Source organism: Crinia signifera, chromosome 7 (genome assembly GCF_055691185.1).
Source record: "Crinia signifera chromosome 7, ASM5569118v1, whole genome shotgun sequence".
NCBI classification, from domain to species: domain Eukaryota; kingdom Metazoa; phylum Chordata; class Amphibia; order Anura; family Myobatrachidae; genus Crinia; species Crinia signifera.
This window is the reverse complement of record NC_139223.1, coordinates 4572027-4584024: the sequence shown is the minus strand read 5'-3', so window position 1 is coordinate 4584024 and position 11998 is coordinate 4572027. Positions and strand designations below refer to the sequence as shown.

Below are 11998 nucleotides of genomic sequence, written 5' to 3'. Positions count from 1 at the left end.
CAGTGATCCAGAATCATCTCTACGGTAACAACGTGCACATGTTCATTTATCAGTGATCCAGAATCATCTCTACAGTAACAATGCGCACATGTTTATTTATCAGTGATCCAGAATCATCTCTAATAACAACGCGCACATGTTTATTTATCAGTGATCCTGAATCATCTCTACAGTAACAACGCGCACATGTTTATTTATTAGTGATCCGGAATCATCTCTACAGTAACAACGCGCACATGTTTATTTATCAGTGATCCAGAATCATCTCTACGGTAACAACGCGCACATGTTTATTTATCAGTGATCCAGAATCATCTCTACGGTAACAACGCGCACATGTTTATTTATCAGTAATCCAGAATCATCTCTACGGTAACAACGCGCACATGTTTATTTATCAGTGATCCAGAATCATCTCTACAGTAACAACGCGCACATGTTTATTTATCAGTGATCCAGAATCATCTCTACAGTAACAACGCGCACATGTTTATTTATCAGTGATCCAGAATCATCTCTACAGTAACAATGTGCACATGTTTATTTATCAGTGATCCAGAATCATCTCTACAGTAACAACGCGCACATGTTTATTTATCAGTGATCCAAAATCATCTCTACAGTAACAACGCGCACATGTTTATTTAGCAGTGATCCAGAATCATCTCTACAGTAACAACGCGCACATGTTTATTTATCAGTGATCCAGAATCATCTCTACAGTAACAACTCGCACATGTTTATTTATCAGTGATCCAGAATCATCTCTACAGTAACACTGCGCACATGTTTATTTATCAGTGATCCGGAAACATCTCTACAGTAATAACGCGCACATGTTTATTTATCAGTGATCCAGAATCATCTCTACAGTAACAACGCGCACATGTTTATTTATCAGTGATCCAGAATCATCTCTACAGTAACAACGCGCACATTTTTATTTATCAGTGATCTAGAATCATCTCTACAGTAACAACGCGCACATGTATATTTATCAGTGATCCAGAATCATCTCTACAGTAACAACACGCACATGTTTATTTATCAGTGATCCAGAATCATCTCTACAGTAACAATGCGCACATGTTTATTTATCAGTGATCCGGAAACATCTCTACAGTAACAACGCGCACATGTTTATTTATCAGTGATCAAGAATCATCTCTACGGTAACAACGCGCACATGTTTATTTATCAGTGATCCAGAATCATCTCTAATAACAACGCGCACATGTTTATTTATCAGTGATCCAGAATCATCTCTACGGTAACAACGCGCACATGTTTATTTATCAGCGATCCAGAATCATCTCTACAGTAACAACGCGCACATGTTTATTTATCAGTGATCCAGAATCATCTCTAATAACAACGCGCACATGTTTATTTATCAGTGATCCAGAATCATCTCTACGGTAACAATGTGCACATGTTTATTTATCAGTGATCCAGAATCATGTCTACAGTAACAACGCGTGTGAGGTTAACAAACTGACCGTAAGACTGTAATTATGATATTTTATTAGGTGTAGTAATTAATGTACTATTTTAGTCCGTCTGTACCCTTTTGTTCTCCATATATGTCTATATTCCCCATAGCTGCGTGTATTTCCAGATCAGATCGCTCTTGCCCAAATATGGTCTGACAGGAAATAGCCAGGAAAGAACATTGCATGGATTCACCCATATGTTATGTCCACAGGGGGTGATCCAATTCCCCTGCTATCAACAGGAAGGTTGTTCACAGGGGGTAATCAGGACATAATGTAATCAGACTGTGTTTGTTTCTCTATCTTCAGTTCCTTTGTGTCAATACCAGACTTAGTGGAAACGGGCACCACAGGGGGTGATCAAATTCCCCTGCTATCAACAGGAAGGTTGTCCACAGGGGGTGACCACCACACAACGTAATCAGCTGGTTATTGTTCGTTGTATTGACACTGCTCTGCATATCTCTGGCCACTTCCAGACTTTGTGGAACCGATCCCAGCAGGGGGGGGGGGGGGGCAGCAGCAGTAGCTGGGAGGGGGTGATATCTGACTCTGGGGACCACCAATCAAGATCCACTGCAAGCCCACTTTAGGTTTGTGCACCGTGGGAATTGAGAAGTTTTTAAAAGGACTTGCAGACAAGCCAGGAGGGAGATTTTATGGACTGTCCTGGACTAAGAGGTTGTGCTCTGTCTAGGTATCGTGTGGACTTATCTGCTATCACTGCTGTGTGGAGGAGTGATAGTTTTGTGCATTGGAACGGCTGCTACAAGGTATCGTGTGGACTTATCTGCTATCACTTCTGTGTGGAGGAGTGATAGTTTTGTGCTTTGGAACTGCTGCTACAAGGACTGCCATTGGACTGCTACCCGATAACATTTATATGCTACATTTGCCTCTTGTTCCTGTCTTTATCTACATGTGTGTGCTGTGATAAAAATAAACCATATTTTGGTTTCATCTGCTCGGTGTCTGAGTGATTGAAGAACTCGTATCCTCACATTTGGCGGCAGCGACAGTGGGATTATTCAGACACCAACCATCAAGCACAGAAAGCACAGAGTACAGAGGATCAGACCATATGTAAGGAAACGGAAAATGCAGTAAGGTGAAGTTCAGCAAGGGAGCAGGTGTCATTCCTGTGAAAGGGAAAATGTTTCCAAGGAAAGAAAATCGATGCCTCAAGACCCCTGGAGCAGAGAAGCTCAGGGATGGAGGTTCTTCAGTGTATCGGCAGGCTGGGAAGCCGGATCTGTTATTTATTGTCAGAAAAATGCAGTATATCTGGGAGTACTGGGAAGAAGCTCAGCAGATGATCAGCGGGTGGAGAGTATCCAGCATACAGGACAAGTTGTGTTACCTGGGGGATGCATTCCTGCACTGTAAAGGTGAGGCCACCTCGTGGAATCTGCTGGGGGAGCCAGAGTTTGTAGAATTTACAGAGGAAGTGATTGCTACAGTTACCCAGATGCTACAAAGAGGATAATATTCTGAGGCTGAAGGACAAGTCCAGAATAAATTGATGCCCCAGATAGAACCAGAGGAAGGGTCCAGAAGGGGGCTACTGCAATCTGGGCAGACAACCGAGGGGTCTGCCACAGAATTAATTGTTACCGCAAGAGAAGGGTCGTTGTCAGGGGGGCCCCTAACTGCCCTTGAAGAAATGAGTATGGAGGAGCTGATAGCAGAATGTCAGCTGCGAGGTATACCCATCCAATCCTGCACTCGCGGGGAAATCCTTCAGCAGATCCTTCACGATCTGGGAGATCCTAAAAATGCATTTGTGGATTATCGGGCATGGATCCTCCATTTCGGTGCACAGTTGAGTGTGTGGGAACAATTGCAGTGTCTGGAGGAGTGCTTCGTGGTGGCAGAGGAAGAGGCGATTGATCGCGGGCTCCTGGATACCCCAGCATGGCAAGATCAGTGTCGCAGGGGGCGTGATGAAAGGCACCGTTTGCAACTGCTTCTCCCCCATCCTAGGGAGGAGGCTCAGTGTTCCCTGCAGGGGGAGGTTATCCACAAAGTGAAGGAAGTGAGGCCACTGAGCCAGGCACCCCGGGAGGAGCTGCACTACAGCTTCCCTTTTGCTGAGGTGGGAGATGCAGAATTATTAACCTGCTGCCAGGGGATCTATGAGGACTGCGTCCAGGAGGAGATCACCGTGGTTAGAGGAGTATCCGACAACATCCAGGCCACAAGCATACCAGTCGCAGATGATGTCTTGCTTCAGGCTGCCCAGCATATTCAGCTGGGGAAGGTGGTTATCCTGGAGACTGAGGACTGCGCAGAGGAAGCGGCAGGTGAGACCCAGGCTTTTGAGGGGGTAGGACTGGCCTTGGACCAGCCTGCCCTGCAGCCACCAGCGGAATTGTTCCTGATGGAGGGTCCCTTCTCAGCCCTGGGCATTGAGACCAAATGCTGTACTGAAATTTGCCATGCCCCTAGTGTGGGTTTGAGGGAGGAAGGACTTGACAGAGTGGCGGAAGTGCCAGGGCCAGAGCTCCGATATTGGGCTGCCGTTTGGCAGATGTTCCTTGGGCAAGAGGGGGAGGTGGAAACTGCTCCCTGCCCCATTGTGCCAGAGGCAAAAGTAATAGCACACCCTATAGGTGTGCCCGGTGTGAAAGTTTACGATGTTGCAGAGCATGTTAACTAAAAAGTGAGTTAGCAATTCCCTGTCTTCAAATGTTGGGTACCCCCCGTACCCAATATTTGAAGACAGGGAATTGCTAACTCACTTGTTAGTTAACATGCATAACTTATATTGTGATATTGCCCTTGCTGATTCTGCAAACAAGCCGCCTCTTCCAAGATGGGTTTGGTATGATGTCACTCTGTGGGACTCAGGTGGTACATTCAAACCTCAGATTCTCTGCTCTGCATCCCACTACAGGTTGTTATTGGTTCCAGAACAACTTGGTACCAGGACTAAAATAGTAGGGGAAGGAATGTGAGGTTAGCAAACTGACCGTAAGACTGTAATTATGATATTTTATTAGGTGTAGTAATTAATGTACTATTTTAGTCCGTCTGTACCCTCTTGTTCTCCATATATGTCTATATTCCCCATAGCTGCGTGTATTTCCAGATCAGATCGCTCTTGCCCAAATATGGTCTGACAGGAAATAGCCAGGAAAGAACATTGCATGGATTCATCCATATGTTATGTCCACAGGGGGTGATCCAATTCCCCTGCTATCAACAGGAAGGTTGTTCACAGGGGGTAATCAGGACATAATGTAATCAGACTGTGTTTGTGTCTCTATCTTCAGTTCCTTTGTGTCAATACCAGACTTAGTGGAACCGGGCACCACAGGGGGTGATCAAATTCCCCTGCTATCAACAGGAAGGTTGTCCACAGGGGGTGACCACCACACAACGTAATCAGCTGGTTATTGTTCATTGTATTGACACTGCTCTGCATATCTCTGGCCACTTCCAGACTTTCTGGAACCGACCCCAGCAGGGGGGGGGGCAGCAGCAGTAGCTGGGAGGGGGTGATATCTGACTCTGGGGACCACCAATCAAGATCCACTGCAAGCCCACTTTTGGTTTGTGCACCGTGGGAATTGAGTAGTTTTTAAAAGGACTTGCAGACAAGCCAGGAGGGAGATTTTATGGACTGTCCTGGACTAAGAGGTTGTGCTCTGTCTAGGTATCGTGTGGACTTATCTGCTATCACTGCTGTGTGGAGGAGTGATAGTTTTGTGCATTGGAACGGCTGCTACAAGGTATCGTGTGGACTTATCTGCTATCACTTCTGTGTGGAGGAGTGATAGTTTTGTGCTTTGGAACTGCTGCTACAAGGACTGCCATTGGACTGCTACCCGATAACATTTATATGCTACATTTGCCTCTTGTTCCTGTCTTTATCTACATGTGTGTGCTGTGATAAAAATAAACCATATTTTGGTTTCATCTGCTCGGTGTCTGAGTGATTGAAGAACTCGTATCCTCACAACGCGCACATGTTTATTGATTAGTGATCCAGAATCATCTCTACGGTAACAACCCGCACATGTTTATATATCAGTGATCCAGAATCATCTCTACAGTAACATTGCGCACATGTTTATTTATCAGTGATCCAGAATCATCTCTCCAGTAACAACGCGCACATGTTTATATATCAGTAATCCAGAATCATCTCTACAGTAACAACGCGCACATGTTTATTTATCAGTGATCCAGAATCATCTCTACAGTAACAACGCGCACATGTTTATTTATCAGTGATCCAGAATCATCTCTACAGTAACAGCGCGCACATGTTTATTTATCAGTGATCCAGAATCATCTCTACAGTAACAACGCGCACATGTTTATTTATCAGTGATCCAGAATCATCTCTACGGTAACAACGTGCACATGTTTATTTATCAGTGATCCAGAATCATCTCTAATAACAACGCGCACATGTTTATTTATCAGTGATCCAGAATCATCTCTACGGTAACAACGCGCACATGTTTATTTATCAGTGATCCAGAATCATCTCTACAGTAACAACGCGCACATGTTTATTTATCAGTGATCCAGAATCATCTCTACAGTAACAACGCGCACATGTTTATTTATCAGTGATCCAGAATCATCTCTAATAACAACGCGCACATGTTTATTTATCAGTGATCCAGAATCATCTCTAAGGTAACAACGTGCACATGTTTATTTATCAGTGATCCAGAATCATCTCTACAGTAACATTGCGCACATGTTTATTTATCAGTGATCCAGAATCATCTCTCCAGTAACAACGCGCACATGTTTATATATCAGTGATCCAGAATCATCTCTACAGTAACAACGCGCACATGTTTATTTATCAGTGATCCAGAATCATCTCTACAGTAACAACGCGCACATGTTTATATATCAGTGATCCAGAATCATCTCTACAGTAACAACGTGCACATGTTTATTTATCAGTGATCCAGAATCATCTCTACAGTAACAACGCGCACATGTTTATTTATCAGTGATCCAGAATCATCTCTACAGTAACAACGCGCACATGTTTATTTATCAGTGATCCAGAATCATCTCTACAGTAACAACGCGCACATGTTTATTTATCAGTGATCCAGAATCATCTCTACAGTAACAACGCGCACATGTTTATTTATCAGTGATCCAGAATCATCTCTACAGTAAAAACGCGCACATGTTTATTTATCAGTGATCCAGAATCATCTCTACAGTAACAACGCGCACATGTTTATTTATCAGTGATCCAGAATCATCTCTACAGTAACAACGCGCACATGTTTATTTATCTGTGATCCAGAATCATCTCTACAGTAACAACGCGCACATGTTTATTTATCAGTGATCCAGAATCATCTCTACAGTAACAACGCGCACATGTTTATTTATCAGTGATCCAGAATCATCTCTACAGTAACAACGTGCACATGTTTATTTATCAGTGATCCAGAATCATCTCTACAGTAACAACGCGCACATGTTTATTTATCAGTGATCCAGAATCATCTCTACAGTAACAACGTGCACATGTTTATTTATCAGTGATCCAGAATCATCTCTACAGTAACAACGCGCACATGTTTATTTATCAGTGATCCAGAATCATCTCTACAGTAACAACGCGCACATGTTTATTTATCAGTGATCCAGAATCATCTCTACAGTAACAACGCGCACATGTTTATTTTTTTGAAACACAATTTTTATCAGCAAATAAAATAATCTTGAATGCAAATGTCGGAGTTTGCATTTCAGGTTGCTAAATACAGTAGATCAAATAGCACTGCATTCTATATATAATAAGAAAATTACAGAACCTAATCCTGTAGACTACATTATTTGCATCATTCAAACTCCAATCATAGATCTGTCTGTGCACAAAAACCACACAAACCATAACCACCAGCTGGGATACACAGAGCAGCCTCAGAATGTTGTCTCCAATGTTCATTGTTCTGCTGAGCATTGGATACCTTGAAAGCGGGATAGCGATTGCATTGAGCACATACATTGTGATTATGGATGTTAAAATCATAAGGAATGATGTAAAGCTGAACCCAACTCATCTGATCCATCTTCTGCGAGGACTGGTGAACATTATCCTACAGTGCGGTCTGACAATAGAGGGCTCAATCTATATCATTTGTGTTCCCCTACTCCTTATAAGGGAAGTGTACTTACCAGTGTTCGGGATTACACTTATAATGACTTATTGCAGCTTTTGGCTAAATGCCTGGCTCTGCGCCTACTACTGTTCCAGCATCACCAACTTCAGATATGGGCTCTGTGGTTGGTTTCAGAGGATTCGCTCATCTTCCCTGGTGCTGCTGCTTCTACTGACGGCTGCTGGGACATTTCTTGTTGGTCTCCTGTACATTTGGAATCTTACATTTGAACCTGAATTGATCGGTTCTGAGAATATAACTCTCGGAACCTCTTTTGTATGTGGGAAAGTAAACGTGAATTTATTGCATGTGCTAATTGCCACCGGCCTTGGCTCCTGTCTGCCCTTTATTATGATGCTCTACTGTATTATACTCATCGTGTCCTCTCTATTGAGACACGTGTGTAACATGAAGCAGAGCGATTCTGGATTTACTTATTCTAAGCTCCAAGCCCACCTCAGTGCTATAAGAACAATGACCCTGATTCTTATAACATTTGTAACCTTCTGCATAGCTGAGATTGTGTTGTCTACACAAAAGATCAGAACAACCCAGAGTGAAATGTTTTTCTTTTGCTGGAGCACAGTTCTGTCTTATCCGACAGCGGAGTCCGTCATCGCCATCCAGGCCAGCTCCGAGCTCAGAAAGACCTTTCTGGAGAAGATTTTTGCTGTTTGCCAGAGAAAGAAGAACACTGAGAATTAGATACTTTTCCTTGTTTAGAATATGTGAAGGATGCATTTAGAGATGACTGTTGTAATGAGATATAGGGCATGATTCAGAGGTATACTCACTGCCAATGTTGGATGTTCTGGAGCCATTTTTGCACCATTGAGCTGGTGAGACAGCACAATATTGATAATATCATTTGGCACATCATTCTGTGTGTTTGCAACGACAAACGATATTTGAAAATGAAATGGGTCAATTATTAGGGATTTTTTCTCCCGCCAAAGTCAGTTACTTTGCACTAGGACAGGCTTGTACTGTTTTTTACTAAGCTAAAGTATATTAATGAACCACTCTAAGACGTCCTGACATAATATAACTAGATCGGAGCATCTTCATAGGTTTCATTATTTTCACCTAAAAAGTGAAACTTTAGGCCTCTTGCCAGAACAGAAGATGTTGACTCAGATCAAAAAGCCTTTGCACGTTTCTTATTGAGGTTAAGTCACAACTTTCCCACACTAGCTGATTTTGAATTTCTCCATTTTTTTTTTCACTCAGCCCTAATGCACATGGCTTGATTATATCCTGCAGTACTCAGGCCCCCGGTAATGCCAGCCCTTTATTTAAATTTCAGGGTCTCACACCAGCCCATCATGTGACTCGGAAGATTGGTGCCAATATCTTTTGTCTTTCATGTCTAAAAATAAAATCATTCAGTGTGTATGCACAATATTCTTCATGATCTGCTGAAGGGGAATAGTTCCCCATTGTCTGTCGTCTTTCATATCTTCTAGTGTGTATAGGCCTTTAAATTGCCCTGCTCTCCGACCCATGTGCAACAGTGTCTAGTGGTGCAGGGGGGGGGGTTGACAGTTGGCCAAGTGTGCATACAGCATCTATGCCCCATAGCGATAGCGATGAGTGGTACCACGTGTCGCTATTGCCAACAGCACTGGCTAGTTCGCTGGGTTTTGCCTATAAAAAATAGGCAAAGCCCCACTAAGCAGGATCCACCAGCACACAGTATTTACAGTGTGCTGAGCGGGTGCACCGCAATGTGTGCTGAGCAATCGAACTGCAGCGCGTCGCTCAACAAAAGTCCCAGGTCATCCCATGTGTACTGTGAAAGTTATAAAAAGTGCACATATTAGATATTTTAGATAATTTAGATATAGCTTGTGTAAATGTCAGCCATCTTAAATATACCTATTTACTAAAGTGCAATTATTGGCATTATAGACACCACTACTGTCTAATGTTTAATACCCAAGTGTGCAGATTAGCGAGAGCTGCACTCTGACGGCATCGCCAAAGGAATCGCGCTTCAAGATCACGAGTTATGAATGATAGCAATATTTTTGCCATAAATGTATCTTTGAAAAAGGATGTTTCCTTTAATATATACACAGCAATTTTGCAGGTCCACTTAGTATAATTAATTCAAGGATCCCATCAAACACTGTACAATAGTGTGTTAATTTATTCTAATGAACCTAATCTAGTACGAATAAACTGAGATTTACATTGTCTCAATAGAACAAGTCAAATGTAAATGAAACATTTTTATTTAGTTGTCTGGGAAAAACCACAGGAGATAGTTCAGCAGCACCGTTTGTCTAATAAGAATTCCCAGGAAATACACTCATATGGTTTTTAATATAAAATATATATTTATAATGATAATTAAGCCAGTGGCGTAACTATAAATTTTGCTCCCTCCAGCCAAAAAGTTTGTGCCACCCCACCCAGGCTCCTCTCTAGTGTGTTTCCCCAGCGTGTGACCTGATGTCGTCTCGTGCATAATGGAGAAGTTGAAGCAGGATAGATGAAGAGAGACCAGCAGACACTGCTGCTTCCCTTGGCTCCGACGCATCCCAGGCCGCCCTAGCACGTCCATCCTGTACACAGTAGCCAATAGCTGGCTCTGTGTACAGTCAATTGAATCAGTGGGGGGGGGGGGGGGAATTTGTCATCTCTGCCATGGCCGCACCGGCGCTGTGGCTTACTCGCCTCCAGTGCTCAGTCAGTGGGTAGCGGAATGCAGCAGCATGTTGGTGCGTGGAGTGGGTGCTGGCGCCCACACAGACCCCACTGCTGCTTGCTCCCCCAAGCAGCTGCTGAGACTGCCTTACAGTAGTTATGCCCCTAAGCTTCCAGAAATATATTTGCATTTCCCAAGACATAGAAACACTCCATTATAATATGACGTAACTATTCAATTTTAGTATCAAACTACTCGTCAATATAGGAATATCATATTTTAGATAACCTTAAGCCCTGAAGACTATTTATATGTATTTGTGTGGTTTGTATTAAAAAATCAAATAAAAATTTATATAAAAAAAAAAAAGTTGTACCAGGACAACAAAGGCAGACCAGGTGGGAGTGTCTATCTTGATCACTCCCTGATTCCCGCAAACCAATTAGAGAGAGAAGCATGTAACAACAGCAGCCAATCCTAGCTCCCCATGAGCCCATTGTTCAAACCCTATAAAAATATAGACTCACTCACCTGTTATCATTCTGATAATAGAGTTCCTGCTCAGGAGAGTTCAGCGTCTACGTGTATGGTAACTACAGTATGTCCCACAGGTATAGTCTTCGTGTTTCTATGTTTAAAGCTTGTGCCTCTGTTTTAGTTTAGAATGTTAATCCAGCTGTCTGTAGTGCTTATTATACTGTAATAATACTGTAACATTGTGAATTTTTATTTGTGTAAGTTTTAATGGCTTATTCTCTTAAATAATACCTTTCTTACACTAACGTTATTGTTGTGGACTCATTTATTCCATATATTATTGGGCTGAAGGGTTGGCTACGTTTTTATTGGGAACAACAAGGTTTAAAGTTTTAATTACCATGTATTATAGAAGTGTGTAGCCCCATAGTCATCGTATACTGTCCTAGAGGTAAGTGTCCTAGGAGTACTGTGTGTGTACTATCACTAATCAATGAGTTGTGTTTCTCATTGAGCCAACACTATTACTGAAATCAAGGCTTACCTTGCCACAGCTAATAGAGTTCGCACACTGAGAATTAAACGCCATGACCTGGAACATTAGGTTCACAGTAGGCGCGGGAGTGTATTGATGGCTGGCGGTATTTATTGCCAGCTTTGTAAATAGCTAATCAATGGGGAATTCATCTGTGAGTGCTACCAGCAGTATTAGGAGGGGAATCCAGGAAACTACCCAACTTAATCCTGTAATGCTGCCATATTACTTTGTTGTTCCATGGCATCCCACATACCTTGGGTATGCCCATGGCACAGATGGGAGCACTCTGAGTTAAAAATAAGATGATATCCATGTTAAGACTGCATCCTTTAAGTAAATAGGATTGACTCTTAGAGAGGTGACTCTGTGGCCTTTAGAAGAACAACAGACTGTAGATCATCTTCTTCTAGGTCTAGTGACAAAAATAGGTTCCTGGGGAAATGCTAAAAAAAAAATATACACTAAGGAGGTTATTCTGATTGACTCGCTCGGATACCACTATGCTCGGAGTGCGTTTCTTAGCCTACCACGCATGCGTACCGTTCGCAAATCGCATGTCCGGCCACACTCCATGTACGGACATAACTCAGTGAACAGAAATACTCTGCAGAGCAGGCTCAGACACAGTGGGCATAATGTAAGTGCATCACAGGATGCGGCATCAAAACTGGGCGGTAACCTG

General features: G+C 42.7%; 1 protein-coding gene across 1 annotated transcript; it reads left to right on the top strand.

Moving 5' to 3' along the window:
- Positions 1–7414: 7414 nt before the first annotated feature.
- Positions 7415–8353, top strand: LOC146020853 (taste receptor type 2 member 40-like). Its single transcript, XM_083154375.1, has one exon. It carries the CDS (start codon positions 7415–7417, stop codon positions 8351–8353), a length of 939 nt encoding a protein of 312 aa, XP_083010501.1.
- The last annotated feature ends 3645 nt before the right edge of the window (positions 8354–11998 follow it).

Coding starts and splice junctions, on each gene's coding strand:
- LOC146020853 (XM_083154375.1), top strand. CDS start 7,415: ATGTTGTCTCCAATGTTCATTGTTCTGCTGAGCATTGGATACCTTGAA.